Here is a 27,991-nt window from a genome sequence, read left to right on the forward strand (position 1 = left end):
CCCTTAAATGAGCGATCAGATCTGACTCAGTAGCGTTTAACAAAGAGCTAGCGATAGGAAGAAAAAAAGTTGGAGTTAGCAGTCTAGAAGGGATAATTATTAAAGGAATCGCGACCGCCATGGTAGCGGTGAGAATGGCTCTTGGCCATTTCCTCAGAGTGAAATGCGAAGGTTACGTTGCCAGGGCTAAGAACCGTGTAACGAAACACGAAGTAATAGAAGCTATTCAATGGGCTCGAGTGCGGAGGCGCGACGTGGCAACAAAACCACAATTAGGTCATGGCAGGCGCGTGCAACACGGTTCCGGATAAGTGGGTGCGGCTTTCGACGACACATCGCTCGTCTTTTCAGGCGAACAATAGGTTGAAGATGGTAGTGGATTTATTTCGAATCTCGGTGGCTTGTCGCCACTCTGGTCAGAGGTTACGAAATGCTCTGGAAAGCAGCTGAAATACTGGAGGCCAGGAGCAGTTGCACAAGACTGGTTTGGTTGGCCTGCACTTCGATTTTTTCGAATCTGTGTCAAATTTGTTTGGCAATGATTTGGGAGATGTCTATTGCGATCAGCAGAGAACTAAAGAATTTCTAGCGCTGTGAGCAGGAGAGTGGTAACACTGCTGAGAAAGGACACAGTAAAGACAATTTTCAGTCCACAACTCTGCAAATATTTTAGCCAAGATGTTAGCGAAAATATCGGTGCTTGTCGTCGGTGTTCAGGTCGAGGAAGCGCAATCTTGAACAGGTTCATCCAGCGAAGTGGAGGCGTTCGGCATTATTCCGGAGGAATGCTAGCAGAATCGTTAGCACGCCGGGCAAAACGCTTAGCGTCTGCCGCAATGTTCTGAGTTCAGATTACGCCGAGGTCGACTTTACCTTTCATCCTTTCGGGGTCGATAAATTAAGTACCAGTGAAATACCGGGGTTGAGGAAATGGACTATCCCCCTCCCCCAAATTTCAGGCTTTTTTCCTATAGTAGAAAAGATTATTTCAGAGGAATACGAGATGGTATTAATAAACTAAGATTAACCTGGACAAATCCGTGAGCTTGCAGATCGGTACCTGGAGAGGCAGTTCCATGCCATGGGATGGTGTCGTGGAACCGATTAAACTGTTCGGTGTCTGGTTCGGTTCTGGAATAAGGTAACGAACAGAGTAGCCAGCTTTACCTAGAAATGGGCTTAAAGGAAGCTGTCCTCAAAAGTTCGGAGGTCGGGCAAAAGTAACGAATACCAACATCGACTCAGTTATGATTTACCACCTGACCATTATGCGTTGCTCTAATTACAATCTGATCAAACTTGAGCATTTGGTATTCAATTTATTCTGAAAAGGACGAATTCTACTAGTTGTGTAGTCCATCTGCTGCCAGCACCATGGTGCGGTAGGCATTCTCTGCACCATTCGTGAGGTATTTCTTTGCAGCTTGTCTTCTTGACAGAGCTGCAGTCCAGCGTGAAGAAAAGGCTGAGACTAAGCGCTTATTACCTAGAATGTCCACTACCGATCGCTCAAAAGAATTAGTGAATGATCCACACCAGCAATCTGTAAAATATTAACGGCGGAGATAAATGAATTTATTGAGGAGTAGGTGAAAGTGAAAACGTTCTCAGTATAAGCCTGTAATAACTGGGAGGTGGGGGAGCAGTTTCTCTTGGTCTTAAGGGAGTTCTTAAATGGTGGATTTCTTCAATTGGCCCTTGAATCTTCCTCTATCAGAAGGATTGAGCAATGGTCATAATCATCATGAATACTCATATGTCATGATTCTTTTTATCATTCCATTTATAAGTTTTCGTATCCGCCCCATTGTTACTACTACTACTACTACTACTACTACTACTACTTACTGGCAGTGGATTGACAGAATTATTAGAGCGTCGGGCTGAAATACTTTACGATATTTCTATCGGCTCTCTTATATTCTGAGTTAACCACCGAGTAAAAGTTTACTTTTCGTGCCTCCGGGATTGATAAAATAAAGTAGCATTCAAGCACTGGCGTTTGGTGTGGTATCAACTAAAAGTCGCTGGCTTTGTGCCTAAATTAGAAATAGGTTAAATAGACCTTCTATGATTTTTGCGACTGTAAATAAACGGCAAGAACCATAGAGATGAGGATATTTTACTTTCGATGTGTCAAAGTAATCCGGGACTTGATGTACATCCCCCCCACAAAAAAAAATTCTTAGTTGGTTGCCCCTATTCTCTTTGGTAATCTTTTCTTGTTAATATTTTATTATCCTCTGACTTTGATTTCACCTGTTTACTCGATGTAAATGTTCATTGTTTTGTTTCTCGTCCTTGTACTAGTCCTTCTGATCAATGAAATAATTATCATCATCATCATCATCATCATCATCATCATCGTTTAGCATCCGCTTTCCATGCTAGCATGGGTTGGACGGTTCAACTGAGGTCTGGGAAGCCAGAAGGCTGCAGCAGGCTCCAGTCTGATCTGGCAATGTTTCTACGGCTGGATGCCCTTCCTAACGCCATTGTCGATATTGTTACTACTACTGCTGCTACTGCTGCTGCTACTACTACTACTACTACTACTACTACTAGTGCTATTGCTGCTGCTGCAGCTACTACTGCAGCTACTACTACTACTACTACTACTACTACTACTACTACTAGTGCTATTGCTGCTGCTGCTGTAGCTGCTGCTGCAGCTACTACTGCAGCTACTACTACTACTACTACTACTACTACTACTACTACAGCTGTTGCTACTGTTACTGCTGCTGCTGCTGCTACTACTACTACTACTAGTGCTATTGCTGCTGCTGTTGCTGCTGCTGCAGCTACTACTGCAGCTACTACTGCAGCTACTACTACTAATACTACTACTACTACTACTACTACTACCACCACCATCACAACCACCACCACCACCACCACCACCATCACCACTACTACTACTACTACTACTACTACTACTATTACTGCTGGTATTGTTGTTGCTGTTGTCATCATCATCACCATCATCATTATTATTACTATATACCAACAATGACGATAACAATGATTTGAGACTGGTTATCATTAATAACTCTGACAATAGTGAGGTTGAAGAAATGTACAAGAATGCACTGCCAAGGCGCAACCGGTTCAGCATTTATTTACTAGCAACCTGAGGAAGGGTTCCTTCGTACCCGTCTTTACTTATCAGCCAGAAAGTTGTCAGAGCACGTCCAGCAACAGTCATTTCTCCGCGTAGCTCAGTTTCATATCCTCCGAGTTGATCAAGAATTTTTACTGTGTGTTCACTAAGCTGAATACGCAAAGGTTCTGAAGTCGATTCCATCGTGGCTGCAATTAACATTGTGTCGCCAAAAAGGGTGTAGCGCGGCATCTTTAAACCAACAACTCCGGCAACAACTGGTCCAGAGTGAGCGCCGATTCGCAACAGAAGTTTACAGTCTGGTAAATGCGGTACTTTCATTGCCAACATGGTTATGACTAAGTCCATTGCTGCTGTCGTAATTTCACCTGCATGAGCATTTCCATTTCGTTCGGGGACGCCACTTGCAACAACATAAGCATCTCCGATAGTTTCCACTTTGTAGACGTCATATTTGTGCAGTATAGAATCGAATGTGCTGTAAAGGTTGTTCAACAGATCAACCACTTGCATAGGCTGACTGTTTTTCGCGATCGTTGTAAACCCGACTATATCGCTATAAAATACAGTGACACAGTTGAAGTCTTCTGGTTCCACTTTATTTCCGTGTTTTAATTCCTCTACCACTTTTTTGGGCAACATTTGACTTATAATATGATCAATTTTAGCCTTTTCTACTTCGAGGTCGTGGGTACGCTCAATCACCACTTGTTCGAGATTATTGGAATAAGATTCCAATAGTCGAATTAAGTTGTCCATTAGTTCTCCCTTTGTCGGATGAATATTATCTAGCACTACAAGAAGCTTTGAAAATGGAGGTCTGAGCAGAGGTTCATCGTTCCATACGTCATCAAGCATTTTGAGAAATTTTCTCTGAGTTGTTTTCCCCTCTGGCAAATGTTCGCTTTTAAGTTGTGGCCGAATAACAAATATATCGCCTCCAATTGACTGCCATACTTTTCTCTCATCTTCTAGAAGAGGACTGTCTTTCTCCACTATGAGATCCAAAATAGCGCTTACAGATAGGAACATCCGTTCATAAGCGTACGGTATGTCTCTGGTGGCAATTTCAGAAGCAATTATTCCAAATGAATAGACATCCCCTTCTTTAGTACCCATCTGAACGTCATTTAGACACTCAACAGTTATTAGTAGTTCAGGAGCCGTCCAAAAAAGTTCGTTCATCTTTAATAATTCATACTGCCAATCTTTCTCTTCTCCAGCCATAAGGTACTGTCCATAGCGAATTGATGGACCGCCAAAACCGGACAAACGAATGCACCAGCGGTTATCAAGTAAACAATTCGATGATTTGAGACGTCCATGAGAGCCGATATTAGTTTTACTGTGAATGAAATCCATTCCACAGCAGATGTCTTTTAGAAAAGAAAATCGGAAATCCCAACCAAGTTGTATAGCATCATTGATAAGAATATCTTCAAGACTGCCTTTATTCGCCGGCTCAAGAAAAAAAGACACGTTTGGATATGTGAGACAGGCTCCACCGTAAATGATTAAATTTTTGTGATTCAAAGTCGTCAGTTCAACCATTTCTAGTCGGACCGCTTCATCATCAAGGTCAACGGTTCTACTGTTGAAGCGTTTCACAAACCATTTCTCACGCTTCCACGTGTACAAATCATTAAACATTCGACTAACATGGGTCGCAGTTGAAACGTTCTTCGAATCTTTTTCTTGAGAATCGATTTTAACAGCTTCGTCCCAGATAACGAGCCACTCGAGATTTGCCAGTGCAGTTCTGAGTTGGATGCGTTTGATTAAATACCTTATCAATAGATATATAAAACATATGAGCAACACTAGGGAACAAATAACTGGAACGAGAATGGCTGCAAGGTGTATTGAGCAATATTTACCGAGCCACATTGATGATCTACACTGGCATTTATCGGGCTTCACGCATTTTCCATGTAAGCAAGGAGTGTTACATACCGGTTGGTCACAGCGCGGCCCTTTCCAGCCCGATTTACAGGTACATACGTCTGGAGTGTTACATCCGCCATGAACGCAACTGCATGAAACATTCATACACCCATCTCCTAAATAGCCTTTGTTACATACACACACGTTCTCCGCAATGCAGACACCATTATTGAATACTGTAACATCGTCTTGCGATATAAGATTACCACAGTTTTGTTTACACCTAAAAGGTGTTACTACCTTCTCCCTCCGGCGAAAGCCTATAGATGGCCATGGTTCGTTTGGAGCTTTAGCTAATATATTGTCATGCGCGCTAATCATTCCTGAAATTGAAGAATATTTTCTAATATTGTACGTATCAGCCATGGGAAGCGACATTGGTGGTAGTACATAATTATATGGAGGTTTATTCAATGGGTATTTAGCTTGGTAATTCACCTCTACTTCACCAGACTCTTTATATAGTACAAGTCTTATCGGGAGAGCTACTAAATTAGGGTCGGAATCAGAAGCATTGCCGATAGGATTAATCAAAATGATACTTCCCCTAAAGTCAGATCTTTTACCGGTCTCATCGAGACGCACCTTTCCCGACAGTCCATTCAAATTAATTTTTTTCAGTTCATTTGAAATTTCATCTCCAAAAGCGGTCTTTTGTCGGGAAACTATATTGCTGATTGCTTGAGCCAACAGCCACATGGCATCATAACCCAGTGCCAAATAAGATGCTAGTTCTTCATTTGGATATATTGCTTTACTTCCTAAATACTCTGTTCTGTCAATGCTATAAAATCTTTCGAGTGTATGTAGCCATCTTTCGGTCCGGAAGTTTCCAAAATTGTAATTTTCTATAAATAGTAGTGACCCACGATAAGCATAGGTACATTTCGGTTCCCATTGACAGACGCCTTCGTTCATTAAAGGAAAGGATCGAGCATCTTCACTTATAAAAAGCCACTGATAACCGTCGAGTGCAGAAACACCAAATCGGATTCCAGAACGCAAAATGTATGGTAAAGAGCGAGTGGAAAAACAAATAATTATTTTTGTTCCGGCATCCTTTAGAGATCTCATTGCTTCACCATAAAATTCTGGTTGCCAAGTGGTACCGGTGAAAGAATCGAATTCTGGGACGACCACTGGCATTGCGATCTTAATGTCGAATAATTGTGCTTTGTTGAAGAATTCAATATCAACAGTCCTTCCGCTGGAGCTGATAGATGTTATCTTGAGCCATCTTCTAGCTTTACAAGCTCTCAGAAAAAAACTGTAAATTTCTGGCCATCCCCAGCAAATTTTATTGAATAAATTGTATCGCAGAAAAGAATTATCTTTCTCAGTCAATGCAATGACTGGAATGTTGTCTATCATTGAGTTTCTGGCTACGGCTTTTGTAATCAACGAACTTGCTGACAGAAGGATACCTCTCAATTCCGAATCGGTATTTTGATGTGTTTCTTTATACATTTGGTACTGCTGAACAGTAAATTCTATTTCATCATTAGTGTTGATTGATTCAACTGCAATTGACATACCATACTGTTCAAAAATTCCAGGAATCTCGCCCCAGCTTATGTCAGCAGCAGCAAATTTTACAAAAGTATCTATATGTGGATAAGGACTTTTAATCGTTCCAGCTGTATTGAAATCCCCAATGTGTCCTATGTGAACTAGACCAATCACAGAAAAAAGTGGAGAATTCACTACTGCAAATGAATGTGAAGATGAGGTAATTTCCATCACCACCGTAGTCATAATTGAACAAAATGAACCTCTCAGTTCCGCCAAGCCACCTGTTATTGATCTTGTCATATCCGTTGAAAGGCATGCATTCGGAGGGCGTGTTGTAATATTGAGGTTTATATTGGAATCTGGACCAGAGTAAATTCTATTATTGTTAGAATCTACAATTATTATTTTAATGTCTCCTGGAAGAGGAAAATTTCGAGTAATTATGTTACTTGAGTCATTTTTTAATTTGTGACTAATTAATAACCTTGCAAGTTTCTGGGACTGAATATTAATAGGATTCGTAAAAGCCATAGCTGGAATTCCATCAATAATGCTGTCGGATAAATCAAAAAATTTAACATAGTTTTCGGATTCATAAATATTTTTACGAGTTAAATCATCATAGCAAGTTTTACAGTTCGGTATTCTGATCCATGGATCTCTCGCCATATACATAGTTAAATTCAAGCGAAAGCCGACAGCAACATCTAAAATCCGAATGTCTTTGAATGTAACTTTACCAGCTACGGCTTGTTGTCGTATAATTATATCATTGGTACTTTGGTGTATCATGGTCGATTTGCCTGCCAATCGGATGTCCGTGTGTTTCAACATCATGTCTAGATTCTTTCGATAATAAAATTCTTTATAGCGATATGGTACAGTCAACTCTACAAAAGCGATGGAGTCTAGACCCGACGTAATAACTTTACCTACATTATCATGTATCTCGGCTTTAACGGTAAAACCTGTGTTGGCTCCGATTTGTACTGGTGGTTGTTTGGTGATGACGAGTTTAGCAGCAGGAGTGGTTATACGGAAAGGATGCGTGTCTATCGAAATAGATAGACCAGGGACATCGATTCTATATATTCGGTCGGTGTCTGGCACTAAATACGCATCGTGAGAATGCATAACCCAATCGATTATAATGGTTCCATTGAATACTTTCGCTTTTAGTGTGGTCGGTCCGATTGTCGAGCCACATTTCTTGACATATGTGTGGCGATTATATCTCATGGGTAGAAATACATCAGGATTAGTGTTTTGACATAGCTTACCACCGGATATTCTCCAGTTGTCAACGTTCGCAGTACTCCTACTGGTCACTGTTACTTCTTGATCGTTTAGAGAACCATCCTTAACTTCACTTCCATCCAACCTATAAAAATAGGCAAAAATTGGATAACTAGTCAGTTCATTTAATGGTACTGAGTACTTCAAGTTGTATGGACTAGTTGGTATAACTTTAGGAGGCGAGTTGTGTTCGTCCAATCGAAGATTATATTGTTTTGCGGTAACCAACAGCAGTAGATAAAACAGGAAGATGTGACTGCTATAATAATGAGTACGCTCCAAGGAGAACATCTTTGAAACTGCTTACGTCCTTGTTACTGGGAGGATCGTGTCTGCAAAAACAAACACAACTAACAATAATTTTATAAATAATGATTCATTTTCGTTCGAGAGGATTAGATCTCAACACTTAATTATCAAACTATATATAAACTTAGATAAACTTAGATATGTTTCGACCAAAGATTGGTCCAGGCCATGTCTAACTTAATAGCACCACCTGATAGGATTATTCGAATCCTGTTTAAGTCAAGTCAATTCAGGATTATTTAATTTCTAGATAATTCTATTTCGTTATACTTATTTAGCGAACGGTTGTTTTTAAAGTTATAAGAACTTAAACTGATCACGCTAAAAGAAATTAGAATCATATCCGAAGTTGTTTCCCGTATTTATTGGGTGAAAAAAAAAAAATGAAACACTATTTTCTCATCGCATTTCCCTCTAGTTTAATTATTTAACACAATTCATTATGTAAGTGTAAATTAAATTAGAGAGTCGAACTCAGTGTATAACGTCATGTAGTTTACATTTAAATCCTGCCGATGTCAATTTTGCCTTTCATCCTTTCAAGATCGATAAAATGAAGTACCAGTTAAGTAGTACCTCGTCGATTTATATTGCTTTAGTGCATCATACATGTGAAACAAATTATAATAGAAGATGAATTTCTAGATGGTTTGTCTATTCAGCTGGATAGTCGCCCTTTATTACATGTGACAAAACTGATCATACGAGGGGTGTTCATTAAAGATTTCCCCTGACCCACTTCCGGTTATTGCAGGAAACGGAACTCGTACAAGTATAATCATACACGTCTCTACACGTCACATTGTAAATTGCAGCTCTCCACTAGCATTCGTTTGTCTTTTAATCTGCTAAAGTGGACTAAGATGTTATAATATCGTACCCCAAAAGAGACTTTCAATGAGATGAAAGAAGCTTATGGTCACAATGCACCATCATACGACGTAGTCAAGCACTGGCATCGCCAGTTCAAATGTGGTTGGACATCTGTGGAAACTGCTTCTATCTCTGGACGACCACATTCCACCATTGATGACGACACCATCCAAAAAGTGGAAACCGCCATTTTAGAGGATCACTGCATAGCTATTCGGCAACTAGCGCAAGAAGTGAAGATAAGTGTATGGTCCGTGGAAAAAGTCATTCACGACCATTTGCACATGCAGAAGTTGTCTGCACAATGGATTCCCCGGATGCTCACACCTTTTCAAGAGCAGAAACGAGTCAATTGCTTTCAGGCTCATACGGCAATGTGCCAAGAAAACGACGAGGACTTTTTCGGCAGACTTATCCCACAGGATGAAACATGGGTCCATCACTATGATCCTGAGACTCGAGTCCAGTCGAAGCAATGGAAGCATGTTAACTTACCACATCCAAAGAAGGTTCGTTTCCAATCCTCAGCAGGCAAGCTGATGCTCAGTCTTTTGGGACCAGCGTGGAGTAGTGATGATGGATTTTCTGACAAAGGTCACCACAATTAACGGGGGGGGGGCATATTATGCTTCTCTGCTGCAGAAATTGCGGAACGCCATCAAAGCAGAGAAGCGTGGCATACTGACCAAAGGAGTCCGCCTCCTCCGAGGCAACGCCCCATGTTGCCCAGATGAAAGCACAATCCTGCGGTTATGAAATCCTTTCTCATCCTTCTTACACTTCCAACCTTGTACCATCTGACTTCCACTCCTTGCCAATCATGAAGTCTTTTTTGAAGTGTAAGCAATTTTCGGATGATGGACTTATTTCGGAGGTAAAGTATTGGCTCCAGACGCAACCTACCGACTTCTACAGACGAGGCCTTCACAGCTGCATAAAACGATGGGAGAAGTGTGTCACCATTGGTTGTAGCTATGTAGAGAAGGACTAATAGTAATGCCCAGTTTCGTTTATCTCAGTGACTTGGGAAGTCGGTCAGGTGAAATCTTTAATGAACACCACTCATACACATCTGTTTCCGAATAAAAATATATCAACTGATAGATTTTTCGTACTTCTCTTAACAGGCTATTAGCCAAGGAAAGGGAAATGAGAGATGGAACAGTTACACTTAGCAGCTTAAATTAATGAAACTGAAACAAGGACGTGCAAAGTGAATTCGATTGTTCTTAGTACTTGACTAGTACTTATTTATAGCTCCCAGAAAGATGTAGGGAAATATCGATTCCACTTTAATTTCCGCAAGTCTAAACTGTCAACACTCAATTAAATGACAAAAGTCTAGAATTAGCAGCCAAATTTCTCTCAAATCAAACCACACGATACCTTCTTTAAAAAAGTGACAATTGATATGTCTGAAAAAAAAAAGCAAAAAAAAACACAGATGATTGTAACGGCTGCAAAGCCTTTGATCATATATCTGCGGGATTAAGGCGAAGCATCAAATATACACATTCATATTATTACAAAGCAAAGTTAATCTTTACACTTTTAACTCAGAGTGAAATATTCTGCATCTTCTAGGGCCTGTATTTCAATTAATAAAATTGTCAGAGTTGTCTCCTTTGACGGGTGTTATGATGAAAAATGACTATTATCAATATTAAAGATTGTAATTTTAATTAGTTATAATTTATTAGCTACATAAAGTCTGCTAGTACTTGCTTTGGTATTAGTATTAGTTTGAACCGGAAGCAAAGGGCTGTGGCGTCAAGAGGCCCCACCGGAACTGAAAGGGGAGAGGGGAAATGAAGGAAGCAAGAGCAAGGTCGTCCTCTTTCAGCCTGGAACAGTCGTGGTGAACGGACGCGAATGGAGCCATCTAGCTGGGATTGGTAGCGGCAGCTGCTAACATTAGGTGAGACGGATTAGGCACGTGTTTGGACTTAACACATCTGGGCAGCCAACAACGAGAGGCAGGGTGAACCATATTTTATTCTCCGCATTACAGTTCTCTCGTACCTCAGACAGTCAATGACTTTGGTATAAGGTGTAGAACAGAAAGATGTATCTCCTGTTAGTTAAATTATTTTAGTAAGTAGAAGATGCTTCGGGAAAGGTTTAGAGGTTGTGAAGTGAAAGGGTTAGATACAAGTGTAACGAATGTTATACCTGCATCATATGTGATACTCAATTGACTAATTCACAGAGTAACGATCACTGTAGTAACAGAAAGACCAGTGTTCGGCCAAGTCTGACCTTTCTTTCTTGGTTCAACTACCATCCGTGGAACATCTGTATTCCTCCCTGTGCCTGTGAAATCTTATGTCCCTGCCATAAGGCTTTACTGCCACACACGCCAGCTTAATGTAATTCGTCCTTAGTCGAAAGACACATGTTGTTATGTCCTGTTATTTGTATTTGTGTAACATTCTCCATTTTTTCCGCTCTTGTTTTCGTATATATTCGCTGCTTTCTTCCAAGGAATCCAATGCTCTTAGCTTAGTTTTCCCTTGGGGCTGGCCAGATTGGAGCAATCTCGCGTATAACCAGTCGAAATTGCAAAGATAATCTGGAACTCGACTGAGGCTAGAAAACTCCGAATGACCTGTCCTTGTTTTCTTTGTATCGTCTATCTGGATGTTTTGTTGTCCCTTTTTTGTATCACCCGTTTGGATGTTTTGCGTTCGTCCCATTTATATATATATATATATATATATATATATATATATATATATATAGCGGTGTACGTACACTTTGGTCTCTTATATGTAAATATATATATTATCTAAATTTTGTACGACTCTATTCGAGGGGGATCGAAAGAACGAAGAGTGGAATGAACGAAGTAAGCGTGAAAGGACTGATAGAAAAAGGAAAGAATGAAAGAATAGAAAGAATAGAGTCGTACAAAATTTAGATAAATATATATTTATATATAAGAGACCAAAGTGTACGTACACCGCTATATATATAGATGCAGCACGGATTTTTGTCAGTGAACAGGTCACGGTCTTAAAGCGACGAAAATATTTTGACAAATTAAACTTAAATGTTGAAGTGAATCGAACGGCTTTTGTGTGTTTCTTAAATGGCTTACAAACACCTTCCACGCTGCAATTGTATATATATATATATATATACACACACATATAATATATATATATATATATATATATATATATATATATATATATATATATATATATATATATATATATATATATATATATATATATATATATATATATATATACACATATAAAATTGGCTTTATTTCGAAAAGAAATTAATGTAGTTAAAGATTAAGATTTCTGAGATTTAAAACTATCTAAAATCTATCTTATAGACTTCATACACGCAATTTCTATTATCGAAACTTTTATTGGAATATAATACATATGTATATGATACATATATAATACAAAACCTCGTTAAAAATATAAATCCAAAATCAGGAGAGAAAAATAGAAAAAGAGGAACTAAGAAAGAAAAAGGGAAAAAATTACACCAATTCAACATCAATTGCCTCAATTGGTCGCACACCACAAATTCAGCGGAACCTATTGAAACAAGCCAGCATGCTCGCGGCATTACCACAGCCGATGGCGAGGCTAAGGCGTTGGGACAGCCAAGCACCCTCATGGGTGTCACCTGATACCTCGGTAAGGCGAACCGCTAACGATGGCAAGAACTTCACCGTTAGCGGCTCAGTCCATCCTAACGTCTCAAATGCCACAAGCTGGAAGTATACTTAAGGATATCGTTTTATTCGGCTACGGAAGAAGTGATCCTCCCATTTATTGCAGCATCCAAAATGTGGGAAGGAGGAGCAAAGGAGACACAGATTATGGCGTCCCAGACGTGGTACCTAGATCTTATTCAGGGACAAAGGGTAAGACCACCTGGTCTCTTGCCATCACTTCTGGATAATCTCGCCAGCTCCAGAATTGAGAGGATATTAACTTGAGCCTAGTGTGACGAGCGAAACGATCAGCATTTAGACAGCGAGACACACCTGTAGAGTCGAGGAGTCTACCACAGAGACATCTCAGCTACACACACATACACACACACACACACACACACACACACACACACACACTGGTTCCCATTTTGAGCGCAATGGAGATGCTGAGTCCAACTAGACTGAGTAGACTACCAATGTTGGCCACAGACTGGGCATCAACCCAGTCCCTCGAGAATTTTGCACTAGCAGAAAGTTGGCGATAACTTGAAAATTAATCAGATTGGTCAAAGGCAGAGTTGAAAGTGCACCTGAGCGCAGATCGTCCCATACACTCTGCTTCCGTCTATCCTCAACTGTATTAGGAACTGACGGCGAGTTGGTAGAAACGTTAGCACGCCGGGCAAAATGCGTAGCCGTCTTTCGTCTGTCGTTACGTTCCAAGTTCAAATTCCGCCGAGGTCGACTTTGCCTATCATCCTTTTGGGGTCGATAAATTAAGTACCAGTTACGCACTGGGGTGGATGTAATCGACTTAATCCCTTTGTCTCTCCTTGTTTGTCCCCTCTATGTTTAGCCTCTTATGGGTAATAAGGAAATATGTATTAGGAACTGACAAACCCAGCTTTCTCCACTGTAACAGAATTTCATCCATCTCCCTGTTGGGATTAGTCTATTGGCATAATGACTCTCCCTAGGCCGAGCGTTAAACTAATACATCTGTTTGTTGTTTACACATCCGTCTTCGTCTTTTTTTTGTTCTTTTTTTTTGTAAATTCCAACTATGTATTGCACGCTCACGTGGTCGCACCAGTTTCATCCTGTCTCTGTCTCATACACTTCGAACTTCTACCTGGATTTTCTTCTCCCCTACACTTCGGACTTCCACCTGGATTACACTGGATACACATGGATTACACTGGGCTCTTCCGTTGATGGGAAATCGCTGCAATACACCACGACGTTTGAACCTTTTCAACTTTCTCTCTGCTTATTTCTGTGTTCCTTTCTGTTGAAGAGCGTAGTCTCGAAATGTAACAGACTTCCTCACTTCCCGCGCGTTAAACTAATACATCTGTTTATTGGTTGTTGTTCAATTTGAAAACTCCACCAGAGTGGACGAAATCGCTAATATATGATATATGATTTATAAAAATATGTAACATACTAATAAATATCTGTAAATATAAAACCATCCAGATTTCCAGCGGGATGGCGTCATTTGAAGGCTAAAGCAATGCGAAGCGCATTGTGACCAGCGATGTGTAGCAACATCTGATAACCTAGTCGGTCACGGTGATCACGGTGATATATATATATATATATATATATATATATATATATATATATATATAATATATATATATGTATATATATATACATATAATGGGTCAGTAGTTCATAAATTAATGAAGCACGCTAAAACTTTAGAGCAGTAATGCTTAAAAGTTTATAGGCTATGGCCAGTCCAGGAGTGACCATTGGTTTCGTACTTATAAAGTTCTCAGCGGTATAGGTGACTCGTCAGACTCGTTGGCTAGAATCACGTAACCTTTCAGTATAGTATAGTATATAGTAGTGGCTGCGATAATTCTTTCTCCTGTAGGCACAAGGGCTGCAATTTCAGTGGAGGGGGCTAGTTGATTGAATCGACCTCTGTTCAACAGGTACTTATTTTATCGACCCCAAAAGTTTAAAAGGGAAAGCTGACCCCAGCAGTGGGATGGTGGTTGTGGTGGTGCGTGCAGGACTGATGCCAAGATAAACAGACTCCTAATCCAGTGCTAAGTGTGCTCCTTCTCCTACCCCTATAATGTGGTTGGCATGGACTTGCCTCTCCAGGTGCCGAGCTGCAGGCCCACCGAATTCTCCAGATTATTTTTTGCGTCTGTCACCGCTTCGTACTCCCTTAGGGTAGTCCCGATCATCTTGATTTCCGACCTGTTTGACACTATTACGGTGAAGTCGTCCGCATATGCCGACACGAACCTTCCGCATCCCAGATCACGCGAAATATCCAACTTCCTTAGTAATGGCTCGAGAGCCAGCACGTACAGATGGAGTGATGCTAAACAATTCCGATAGGCGGCCGTTTACTTTGACCACCGAATAGGTGTCACTGTACATTGCAGCGATCCACTATCCGAAAACAGCCGCCGCGAGGACAGCCTCCAAGTATTGATGGTCGACTCTGTCAAAAGCTTTCGAGTGACCCAAATTGATCAGGGTCCCACCCATACCAGGTTCCTTCCCTACCCCCTCTATGATGTAGCGCGTGAGGTGGAGGTTGTCGTGGAGAGGTCTTTTCGGGATAGCTCATGTCTGCGTATCACCGACCAGCTTATTAACAAGCGTCAACCTCCTGGCTAACACCTTGGCCAGAATCTTATAATCTGCGTTCACTGGGTTATGGGCCTAAAATTGTCTATTTGGTCCACCCCTTGTTCGGGTCCTTTTTCAGCAGCACCACCACGCCACGGTTCACAGCACTGAGTATTCTCCCGTTCTGCTGCCAGTTGTCGTAGACATCCGCCAAGAGATCACTGAACAAGTCTGGCATATGAAGATAAATCTCGTAGAGCAAACCATCCAGCCCCGGAGACTTCTCCCATGTGCAGCTCCTCATCACGTCCTGTATACCTTCGGCTGTCATTGGCATTTCGGAGAAATCCGCTGAAAGGCGCAGCATGCCGTCGAGGTGGGAGGTGAAATCTACCCCCTATCCCCAATACATCACGCGCCCCGAACAGTTCGATGAAGTGCCGCTGAAATTCCGTACACATCTGTTTGAATTCGTGTAGCATACGCCCGTCCCAGCCCGTCAAAAACGAATTGTTGACACGTTGCACCTCTGCTACCCAGACCCATCGAACGGCTTTTCGCCCCTCGTATCTTAGAGCACGCGTCCTAGCTCTGACAACGGAAACTTCGTGCTTGGCATTGAAAAATTGATCAAGAGTCAATCTCGCCGCTATTACGTCAGTCGCAATGCCACTGCTAAACGCCTCATTTAGCTTCCTGCCTAGCGCTCCCTCTATCCTCAGAGGGGAATGAGAAAAATACTGGCTTCAAAGCTGAATGCCAGAAACATAATTTCGGCAATAAACTCGCGCGCAGTCGCAGTAGTTCGATATGGCGCTGGAATCCTGAAATGGACAGAGGAGGAACTAAGGGGAATGGACAGGAAGTCAAAAAAGCTCCTAACGATCCATGGAGCCCATCATCCACGTGCAGACACCGACTGCCTATACATGAAGACAGAAAATGGAGGAAGAGGACTGATAAGTGTGGAATACTGTGCACTTATCGAACTCCAGGGCTTAAGGAGGCACCTAGCCCAAAATAAGGAAACCTTGCTAGTGTCAGTTAGGAACGAGGGGGTATTGAAAGCAGAGAAAAAAAGGAAAAACCAAGGAAGAAGTACAAAAAGGACACGAAGAAGAATTACGCAACATAGGACTACACAATCAACTCCATGTAGCCACAACAGAAGTTGCTGGAAAAATAGGTGAGATTGGCTGAAGAAAGGAACAGTAAAAAAAAAAAAGACCAATAGCACTATACTGGCAGCTCAAGACCGAGCTTTGGCCACCACGAACTGGAGGATCTCTCTGCTGCGCCGCATCTGTAATAGAGTGGATGAAACCATTCTCCATATCACAAAGGAAAGCCCTAGACTTGCCCCAAACCACTACAAATTGTGGTGAAATGATCAGGTAGCGAAAATGCTACATTGTAAACTTTGCGAAAAGTGGGGGCTAAAGAGGGGCAAGAGGTGGTATGAGCACAAGCCGCAGAGAGTGGCGGAGTCGGAGACTAGTAAAATCCTCTGGGATTTCCCAATCCAAACAGATCAAGTGTTAGAGCATAATAGACCCGACCTAGTGGTGGTCGACAAGATGCACCACATGTGCTATATAGTTGATGTTGCAGGCCCCTTTGACCCATGAAAAGTCAAGAAGGAAGGTAAAAAAACCCCCAGATAAATACAACCCTCTTGAGTACGGAATAGCCCTGCTATGGAAAATGAAGAAAGTGAAGATAGTGCCAATTATTGTTAGGTCTTTGGGAACAGTATCAGAAGGGATCAGTAAGAATATCAAGGAAATTGAAATAGAGTGCCCAGAATAATCAGGAACGTATTAGATAGCTGAAAGAACAAATAGCATGGTACCGTAGGCTGCAGGTAGCAAGCCCGCTATGCATGCAAAACCCCAGAAGTTCCAACAAAACCTGTGATAAAAAGAAATAATAATAATAATTTTGTCACAAGGCTAGCAAGTTCGGAGGAGGGGGTAGGTCGATTATATTGATCCCAGTGTTCAACTAGTACTTATTTTATTGACCCCCGAGAAGATGAAAGGCAAGTCGACCTCAATAATTTTCTACTAAGTTACAATATATTGACTATGAATACGAACATTTTTACATCATTTACACTTTGTTCGTTCTTAGCACATATACTTGTATTCTGCTATACTTTACATGCAAACATCACTACTATCGTTTGTAACTTTCTTACAGGTAGAAGAGTCTGTTGCGAGACCTAGGATTTGAATCTCATCCTCTAAGTTATCAGGCCAGTGCCACGAATTGACAACGCATTTATCACGTGTATGTTATATTCATCGACCAATCGGTTTTTCAGGAGATCATGCCACAATCAGAACAAAAGTGAATGATCGAGATTCGCACGCTTTTCTGATGTTATAAGTAGTTTGGCGTCAAGTGTCTTAGCAGAGGTTGAGAGCAACCAGGGTACAGATATTTCACCTCTCGTCACAAGCGAGCCAGACCAGGGCAAAGCTTTAGCAAGATTCGGTGGACTAACATCTTCTTGTCTCTCGCTCCAAGAAAACTCAATGGCTGATAAATACAATTTGTCTAGTGTAGTTGGCATCCGTCGGTCTCGAGTGACCATGGATCTGCGCCCGAAGAAATCGTGTCAGTTAAAACATGTTATTTCACTCTTGTTGAAAGCAAACCCAGAAATGTAGATTCAGATTAACTCACGTTTCGATTTTCATTCAAGACCAATTCGTTATTGTAAGTCATTAATGACCGTAGTTAGTCACTATGAAAGTAGATCCCTATATCCTAAGACTCTGTACAGTGAGTATCTGAAAAACCATGCATATATGTACGGCCTTTCCTTAAATAAATATATAAATGTATTCCTTAAATAAATATATAAATGTATTCCTTAAATAAATATATAAAATGTCAGCGAGTTTCGTTCCTTTCCACTATAATCTTACTAACAAAAAATAAAAACAAACAAAAAAACAACACGGCGACAATGGTGACCAATACTCGAGTTAACCAGTATCTCGAGTGGTCTGTGTGTGTTTGTATGCGAGTGTGTGTGTGCGTGCGTGCGTGCGTGTGTGTGTGTGTGTGTGTGTGTGTGTGTGTGTGTGGTGTGTGCGTGCGTGCGTGTGTGTGTGTGTGTGTGTGTGTGTGTGTGTGTGTGTGTGTGTGTGTGTGTGTGTGTGTGCGTGTAATAAATGAGATCGGGGTGGTTAATGCATGTTGTAAAGTATATGGTTTATTGAAACTGAATACTTATCTCGCAACTCGTGTTTCACGTCACAACGATCTCAGTTAAGTGATATGTTTATATTCGTTGGTATGGATATGGTTTTATGCCTGCGTTTTTGTTCATCGGTTCGCATTTTATGTTTAATGATTGGTAGTTATTTTTCTGCCACGTCATTGGTTTATTTTTTTTTGTGGCATAATAATTTATCTTTCTTGTGCTAGTTGATGAGGGATCGATCCGCTTATGCAAAAAAAAAAAAAAAAAAAATTAAAATCCAACCAACTAATAAAAGCATGAAACCACACCCTCACCAACGAATATAACTACATGGTGACGCACGAAAATGTAACCTGAGACACGTAGCATAATGTAATCTCTATATATATAAAGCTGAAGTTGTCTGTGTGTATGGCAGGTTTGGTAGCCTTCAACTAACACTATCTCCCCCGAGACCCTGTGGCGCAAGTTGACCAAAATTGAGAGTATGATAGAAGAAGGCTTGCTCTTTATTCCGTAAAATTCAAATCGGACCATGTTAACACCAAAAATTATTTATATCAAAAAGGTGCTTTTTTTCTACGAAAATCCCTATTTTTTGCGATTTTTTGACTACTGTGTCGTCATTTTTCGGTGTATTTCAACCAGAAGAATGTTCACTTAAAGAGAATAACAAGCTACATAATGCAAACTTTTTACTTTTCAAAAATTCTAATTTTAAAGGGTCGAAACAAACCCGAGCAACGACGGGCGATAGTGTTAGTACAGAAATAAATTTACACACACGAAAAAAACACCCAGCCTTTCGTTTGCGAGTGTCATTTTGTTATTCCGACTGCTTGTAACTGCTGAACAAAAATGATGCACTAGTCAACTGTTTGTTACTTCCTCCTCACTGCATCCTCACCACATTAGTTCATTTTTAAATTGCACTGGGTGAACATCTCTAATCTTTTCTGCAAGTTGACCTGCTCAGTAACGAAAAGGGTGGAGATCGTGGAAGTGTATTTGAAAATGGGTTCTGTTAAGCAAACGCAGGAAAATTTTTAGTAAAATTTCCAGGTAAAGGTTAACCGCAAAGAGAACAATACAAACGTTGGTTAAGAAGTGGCGCTCTATGCGGTCAGTACACAACGCCTCAAAACAAAGAGACATTCGCCAAGGTATTACTCGAAGTCTAAAGAAGTCAATACATAAATTGGCGCTGCATTCTTAAGTTGAAGCCATATCATATCACATATGTACAGCGATTAAAGAGGAGGCGCAATGGCCCACTGGTTAGGGCAGCGGACTCGCGGTCGTAGGATCGCGGTTTCGATTCCCAGACCGGGCGTTGTGAGTGTTTATTGAGTGAAAACACCTAAAGCTCCACGAGGCTCCGGCAGGGATGGTGGTGATCCCTGCTGTACTCTTTCACCACAACTTTCTCTCACTCTTACTTCCTGTTTCTGTTGTACCTGTATTTCAAAGGACCGGCCTTGTCACTCTCTGTGTCACGTTGAATATCCTCGAGAACTACGTTAAGGGTACACGTGTCTGTGGAGTTGATCGGATCAACCGGAACCCTCGTCGTCGTAACCGACGGAGTGCTTCCATCCACAGCAATTAAAAGTGGATGACAAGAGCAAACGAATAGATTACTGCACATGACTTCGAATAACAATTACAAATGACACTTGCAAACGAAATGCTAAGTGCTTTTTCGTGCGTGTAACTTAATTTCTGTATTTTCACTGCTTTATCGTGCGCCCACCAAACCGAGTTGTAACAGTTTTCGCAGAGGTGTGAACTCGATTCACGAGTCAAACATTCAGTGTGTGTGTGTGTGTGTGTGTGTGTGTGTGTGTGTGAGAGAGAGAGAGAGTGCGTGTGTGCATGTGAGAATATATATATATTGATGTTGTGACTCTTTGCGCGGTGCAACATAGAGGTTTGTCAAATAAATTTCGATAAAATATATACCAGACTGAAGTAAGTTAGGCTCGATAGGATCGACTAAATCTTGAAAGTAATGCCTCCAGGCCGCAGTCTAATGACTTAGTAAAAGAATATATGTACATGTACAGGCGCAGGAGTGGCTGTGTGGTAAGTAGCTTGCTTACGAACTTGCTTAGTTCAGTCCCACTGCGTGGCACCTTGGGCAAGTGTCTTCTACTATAGCCTCGGGCCGACCAAAGCCCTGTGAGTGGAATCGGTAAACGGAAACTGAAAGAAACCTGTCGTATATATATATATATGTGTGCGTGTATGTTTGTGTGTCTGTGTTTGTTCCCCTAGCATTGCTTGACAACCGATGCTGGTGTGTTTATGCCCCCGCCACTTAGCGGTTCGGCAAAAGAGACCGATAGAATAAGTACTGGGCTTACAAAGAGTAAGTCCCGGGGTCGAGTTGCTCGATTAAAGGCGGTGCTCCAGCATGGCCACAGTCAAATGACTGAAACAAGTAAAAAGAGAAAAGAGGATATATATATATATATATATACATATATATATATATATTGTTGGCATCCTTTTTGACTCGGGAGACAATGGAGTTGCGCATAAAATAATCTAGTCCGGCTTTTACATTTCATGTCCTAATACATCTCCTGCTGTGGCTGTGTAGTCCTATCCTGGACAAACACTCCCTCTGGCAGGTGCCGCAAATGTAACGAAGACTGTTCCTGGCTGGTTGTAATGTCATAGTTTCTTGTTGACGTCTTTTCTTGTCTTTCCATTTCTCCTCTCTCTGTCACTCCTTTGTATTCCCTCTTTTACGGTACGTCGCCAATCTCCACGGTTGCTGGCAACTGCTTCCCAATTGCTAATATTGATGTTGCAGGCTTTCATGTCCCTTTTGCAAACATCCTTGTAACGTAAGAACGGTCTTCCCACAGACCTAGTACCCCTAGCAAGCTCTCCGTAGAGTATGTCCTTGGAGATTCTGCCATCTTTCATACGGCTAACATGTCCAAGCCATCTCATACGTCTTTGTGTGAGGAGTGTAAACATTCCTACTTGCTTGAGGACATCTTTGTTGGGGACATGATTTTGCCATTTGATGCGAAGGATTTTCCGGAGGCAGCGCAGGTGAAAGATGTTTAGGCGACGCCTAAACATTGATTATATATATATATATATATATATATATATATATATATATTGATTATATATATAATCAATGGTAACAGTTGCAAAAAAAAAATTCCACATAAATACATCACTTTTCAGAAACAACACCAAAAACATGAAATATCGTTATAATCATCCTTCCTTCGTTATCATTACAGCTTCGCACAGAATACTTTTTCCTTTCCCCAGAAGTAAAACTTTGTTAATATAACGTAAGAAATAAAATTACTTTAATACAACATTCACTACCCAAAAACCTTTGAATAGAGGTAAGATTTAAGCGTCACTAATGCGATAATCCAGGAAACATTTTTACAGATACAACACTGGACACCACATAATCCTAATTATCCGCAGAAAAGGTTGGATACACCAATGTAATCACACAAGACGCCTCACAACATAAATAAAATCTTGTATACAAAATACCGATACCAAAAAGCATATATACAAATAATAATAATAATGTTCGTCCTTCGGTTCGAAGATGACCAACTGACATCATCTGATGGAACTGGCGCCATGAGACCGGATGTGGCTGGTGAGGCCAATCCGGGCAAGGAAGCCCCTCCCACAGGTGGGGCAGAAGTGGGTAGGGGCCGTGCTACTGGTGCAGGCGGCTCTGGCTTTACGCATCTGACGTTTCTGCTCCGCTGACCAAATCCGTCCCTCCTCGGCTGTCCCTGCTCCCACGGTGATTGCGCTGCGCCAGGATGAGCGGTTGGCAGCAAGTGTCTCCCAGGTCTCTGTTCCGATGGAGAAGTCTTTGAGAGAGACCTTGAGACTATCCTTGTAGCGCTTCTTCTGCCCTCCGACTTTGCGCCTGCCCTGGCCGAGTTCACCGTAGAAGAGCTGTTTTGGGATGCGAGTGTCGGACATGCGGGAGACGTGGCCCGCCCATCTCAGCTGGGCCTTGCGCATGATTGTGATGGTGCTAGGGAGATCTGCCTGCTTCAGAACTTCCGTATCTGGGACTTTGTCCTGCCAGCGGATGTGAAGGAGGTTCCGAAGACACCTGAGATGGAAGTGGTTTATCTGGCGCTCGTGCCTTCGGTAAGCAGTCCACGTCTCGCAGCCGTATAGTAGGGTGGTAAGCACGACTGCCCGGTAGACTTTCAACTTGGTGTTGAGGCTGATTCCTCTCCGCTCCCAGACTTTCTTTCGCAGTCTCCCAAACGCGCTGCTTGCCTTGGAGATTCTGTTGATGGTTTCAGCATCTATGTTGGCATTGCAGGAGAGAGTGCTGCCCAGGTAGGTGAAGTTTTCCACCACTCGTAGGATCCGTCCGTTCACCCTTATCTGAGGCTCATGGTATTGTTTGCCGGGGGCTGGCTGAAACATCACTTCGGTTTTCTTGGCACTGATGGTGAGACCGAAGTTGTCACAGGCTGATGAGAACCTGTCCATCTCGAGCTGCATCTCCTGCTCATCGATTGCATTAAGGGCGCAGTCGTCAGCAAAGAGAAAGTCTCTGACGACTGTCTCCCTCACCTTTGTGACAGCCTGCAATCTTCTGGAGTTGAAAAGTTTCCCGTCTGTCCTGTACTTGATGTCGATACCGGACTTGCAGTCCCTAAAGGCGTCGGACAGCATTGCCGAGAACATGATGCTGAACAGTGTTGGGGCCAGGACACAGCCCTGCCTGACTCCGTTGGTCACCTGGAAGGCTTCAGATGAGTTGCCGTCTTCAAGGACTCTGGCTGTCATTCCGTCGTGGAACTGGTGGACAATTGCAATAAATTTGCTGGGGCAACCAAATTTTCCCATGACCTTCCATAGTCCCTCCCGACTGACTGTATCAAAGGCCTTGGTGAGGTCAACAAAGGTCATGCAGAGGTCAAGGTGCTGCTCCATGCATTTCTCCTGGAGCTGGCGGGCGGCGAATATCATGTCAGTGGTCCCTCGACCCGCGCGGAAGCCACACTGGCTCTCAGGGAGAAGGCCTTGCTCCAAGTGTTCCAGAAGGCGGTCAAGCAGGACCCGGGCCAGGATCTTTCCTGCTATGGACAAGAGGGAAATACCTCGGTGGTTGTCGCAGGACTGCCGATCTCCTTTCCGCTTATAAATGTGGACGATTGTTGCGTCCCGGAAATCTTGAGGGAGTTGTTCCCTGTCCCACATCGACTGGAACAGGCTGGTGAGCTGACTGATCATGGTGGGGCCGCCCGACTTGAACACCTCTGCAGGGATGGCGTCAGAGCCTGGAGCTTTGCCGGTGGACATTTTTTTGATGGCTCTGCTCACTTCCTCTACTGCAGGGGGAACAGCCAACTCGTGGTTTGTCGGCACCTGGGGGAGTCGTGCGATGGCTTCCTCGTTGATCTGGGCTGGTCGGTTGAGCACGATGTTGAAATGCTCCGCCCATCTCTCCAGGATCAGCCTCTTGTTAGTCAGGAGTGAGGTTCCATCCGAGCTGAGCAGGGGGGTTGATCCAAAGGAGAACTGCGGTCCATAGATAGCTCTCAGCGCCTCGTAGAATTTCTTGGTGTCGTGTTTGTCTGCGTATCCCTGAATCTCATCCGCCTTGGCGCTTAACCATGTGTCTTGCATGAGGCGAAGTTTAGCCTGGACTGTGCTGCGAATGTTGTTGAAAGCGGCCTTCTTTGCCGTGCAGGTGGTGTCATTTTGGTGAGCCCGCAGCAGACGGCGTTTCTCTTCCAGGAGCTTCTGGATTTCCTGGTCGTTTTCGTCGAACCAGTCCTGGTGGTTCCTCGTAACTTGGCCCAGAGTTTCAAGGGCGATGGAATGAACCGTGTCCCTGAATGATTCCACTGCTCATCGATGCTGGACTGGTCACTCCGAATGTCCAACAGCTTGCTGTCCATACGTGACTGGAGATCTTGTGCAGTCAGCTGGTTCTTTAATTTCGTGATGTTAAGCTTCCTCGTCACTTTCTGACCTTGTGGTCTTCTCTTAGGTCGGATGTAGAAATCCATCCTGGAGATGATGAGGCGATGGTCCGTCCAGCAGTCAGCTCCGCACATGGCTTTGACCAGTCTCACGTCCCGCCTGTCTTTCGCCCTGACGATGACGTAATCTATCAGATGCCAGTGTTTGGAGCGTGGATACATCCATGATGTCTTGTTGCGTGTTGGCAGACGGAACAAGGTGTTGGCGATGGTAAGATCATGAGAGGCACACGCACGCAGGAGGAGCTGTCCGTTGCTGTTGCACTTTCCGATTCCTTGCTTTCCCAGTACGCGATGCCAGGCTTGGTGGTCAGTCCTGACACGGGCGTTAAAATCCCCAAGGAGGATGAGCTTCCCAGGCTGGGCTGACGTGATGAGGGAGTCGAGTTCCTCATAGAACCTGTCCTTAACTTCTTCAGGGTTGGTCATGGTGGAGGCGTAAGCACTGATGATGGTCGCACTAGTCTTGTTTCCAAGTGGGAGCTGCATCTTCATCAGCCGATCGTTGATACCCTCGGGGGGGCTTTCCAGTTTCCGCACGTGTACTGACTTAATGGCAAAACCAACACCAGCCTCACGACGCTCTTCGCTGCTGCGACCACTCCAAAAGAAAGTGTAGCCGCCGCCTGTCTCTGTCAGCTGGCCTTTGTCCGCAAGGCGGGTCTCGCTCAGTGCTGCAATATCGACATTGTATCGGCTCAGTTCTCTGGCCACCAGGGCAGTTCGTCTCTCTGGTCTGTCCGCTTTGGTGTTGTCAAGCAGAGTTCTCACGTTCCAAGTTGCGAAAGTGAGCACCTTTGTTTGTTTTCTTCTTTCTTTGTTTCGACCGCTTGGAAAGGATCCCCGCCAGCCGCGGTTTGCTGACCAGGGTGAGGTGAGGCAGGCTATGTTTAGGGCAACCTTTTCTAGCCCCGTCCTCATGCTGGGGAGGCGAGCAGAGCGATCCTGAAGAGGACTGCTCGGTCACTCAGGAGGCTGCCGGACTCCACTGCTGCCTCAGTTCAGTGAGGGGCGACCACATGTCCTGAGCCGCCTGTGTGTGGGTTCACGACTGCAGCTCCCAGTGTATCCTCACCTGCTACTTCGCCGTTTCCCCATCGCCACAGGACTTTGGGATGGTGTCATGACGTCATGATGTCGTGACATGCGCGTGACTTGGATTATAGTGAGGGTGACTTGCGCAGGATCAGTCTCACTCTCTCGTCCTGGTGCGCCGGATCCAGTGGCAAGACAAAGTCAAGACGACTGGGGGTAGACCAAGATGCAAGAGCTGCCGGAAGGTGGCACGCATGGCGCAATCCAACCGCCTTAGGGGCTCCACTCCGGATTTTGGATACAAATACAGATGCCATGTCTCGCTAAAAATGCAGACACTCAGAGTAAAGCCAGCAACACGAAGCACATATATACTACAACTAACATCATCAACCACTCCACCAGGTAACCCTCAACAATAACACTTAAATGCTTTTCCAAACACTGTTACTGGAGGAGTGTATAGTGGTTAAGTGTGTGTGTAAACAAATACGTAAACCGATTCATGATTGAAATGAATTTATTTACAGGGCTTGATCAGTTATAAGTACACTACATACAAAATGTAGGCAACTGCTACGATTTGCTAGAAATACAGAGTACATTCGTGAGAAGTCATATTGGGAATGAATATGTTTGTGTGTGTGTGCGTGTTTCATTCGAAACAATAGTCTATCGGCACTTTGAACATTTCTCTCTGTCTCTGTCGTCTGCCAAAAACCTTGGGTCGTAGATAGATCTATCTCATCTGTCTGCTCCCGTCTCTGCTGCCATTGTCTGCCTGCATTTCTGTTTCACCCTTGTATTTATAATATTTGTGGCAGCTAGAAAGACAGACATACTGCAGCAGAGTTTGTACCTAAATAGGTCAGCGCTTGTCCAGTTGAACTTCGCCTGACATGATGAGGTCACAGGTCAAAGGGAGATGATCAATCAATTTTTGACAGGACAAAGAAAACCTTTTTTCCCGCCTGTTGATTGTCGTGGTTTGGACGACCGAGAATTCATGGATTCGGTTTCGAATCTAGGCTTAGAGAAGGAAGTGTTAATTCTTATACTACCCCCACAAGTGGCTTCAATGTATTCAACATATGGGTTTTGGAAAAATACAAATAATAATACAGGATGTGAAATAACATCTCAACTTAACTTAACTTTACATACACACTTATAGCTTAAAGTACCCGCACCACATACGTTCTTCACGAAACCATCTTCAATTCTTCCTCATGCATTAGCTTTTTGTTCGACACACTTGCTGTGTACTTGCTACCACAATCACATGGTAAGTAATTCCCCGGCCATTTTGAATAATAGCTTAAACGTTTTCAGTTACTGACAGATCGTTTGTTCATAAAAATAAGAAAAAATGGCTCATACTTCAAAACCTCTTGTGGAATCAGTTTCATCAAGAAATAGAATCAAGGTTTTCAGAACTCAACATCACAATAACTAACATCCATCCAATGAAGTAATTATGGGCACACTTAAAAAGTATCCCATAGAAAGCCGGCAGCCAGGCGGTCCATATGAGCTCCTGCAAGACTTCTCAAAGTGGTGTATACAGGTCCCTTTTAGGTCTTCTCAAAATGGCCCATATATACCCCTGCCGAACTTCTCACAGGGGTCCATATAAGTCCGTGGTGAATACAAGCTTAAGGAATCCATTGGAGATGAATATAGTAATTCGCATTTATAAATCCATTTACAACAGAAGAACAAATACCGCTTGATCAGATATCGTACATCTAGCAAAATGTTTGACTGGATGTGATAGCCACTAGTGATGTGCCTTTTACTTACAATCCGTTCATAAAGTATGAGCCACTTTTTCTTATTTAAATGAACAAACGATTTATCAGTAACTGAAAACATCTAAACTACATGGTTTTTTTGTTTCAAGTTATTTAGAAATTTAGTTCTGTATTAAAGTGAACAAAGGGGCATAATGTATTGGAAATGGTTATTTCGTGAATACTTTGAAATGTAAGTCTTGTATCGTTATTATAACATTACAACACTTGATTTTTCCATTTTTCTCTAGTTTCAAAACTATAAAGCTTCTAATACATTTTCATTTCTTTCCAGATTGTTTCGAAAAATATTCGACTCAATCGTAATCTCCGTGATCCAGATTACATTTCCAGTATGCCTAAAGCTACGAAGTTTTCCGAAATTGAGCAAGGGAAATTCTTGCACTGAAAACGGAAGGAATGAGTACTTGGAAGGTTGCCGAGAAGATTCAGCGAAGCAGAACGCCAGTGGACAATTTTCTGAAAGATCCCAACGGCTACAACAGGGTTCGTGCTGGTGAACGTCTCAAGGCTACATCAGAAAGCGATGAAAAGCCCATTGTCAGGGTTGTGAAGAAG

The 27,991-nt window shown here is 42.6% G+C and overlaps 3 protein-coding genes across 3 annotated transcripts in view; 1 reads left to right on the forward strand and 2 right to left on the reverse strand.

Moving 5' to 3' along the window:
* Positions 1-3,098: 3,098 nt before the first annotated feature.
* On the reverse strand, positions 3,099-6,785 carry LOC118766408 (receptor-type guanylate cyclase gcy-4-like). The gene has a single exon (XM_036509807.1). The coding sequence runs from the start codon at positions 6,599-6,601 to the stop codon at positions 3,119-3,121; it is 3,483 nt and encodes a 1,160-aa protein (XP_036365700.1). The 5' UTR covers positions 6,602-6,785; the 3' UTR covers positions 3,099-3,118.
* The window catches only part of LOC118766412, a 38,994-nt gene continuing 17,614 nt past the window's right edge, over positions 6,612-27,991 (reverse strand). Inside the window, exons 2-3 of the mRNA XM_036509809.1 lie at positions 6,776-8,208; positions 6,612-6,638 (exon numbers count right to left, since the gene is read on the reverse strand). Of these exons, the coding sequence (XP_036365702.1) occupies positions 6,612-6,638; positions 6,776-8,167 (1,419 nt within the window). The 5' untranslated portion in view covers positions 8,168-8,208. The remainder of the gene's footprint in view (positions 6,639-6,775; positions 8,209-27,991) is intronic.
* LOC115219953 lies at positions 9,088-27,821 on the forward strand. The gene is made up of 2 exons (XM_029790255.2): positions 9,088-9,567; positions 27,708-27,821. The coding sequence occupies exons 1-2, from the start codon at positions 9,088-9,090 to the stop codon at positions 27,819-27,821; spliced, it is 594 nt and encodes a 197-aa protein (XP_029646115.2).

This window comes from Octopus sinensis, linkage group LG15 (assembly GCF_006345805.1).
Source record: "Octopus sinensis linkage group LG15, ASM634580v1, whole genome shotgun sequence".
Lineage (NCBI taxonomy): Eukaryota > Metazoa > Mollusca > Cephalopoda > Octopoda > Octopodidae > Octopus > Octopus sinensis.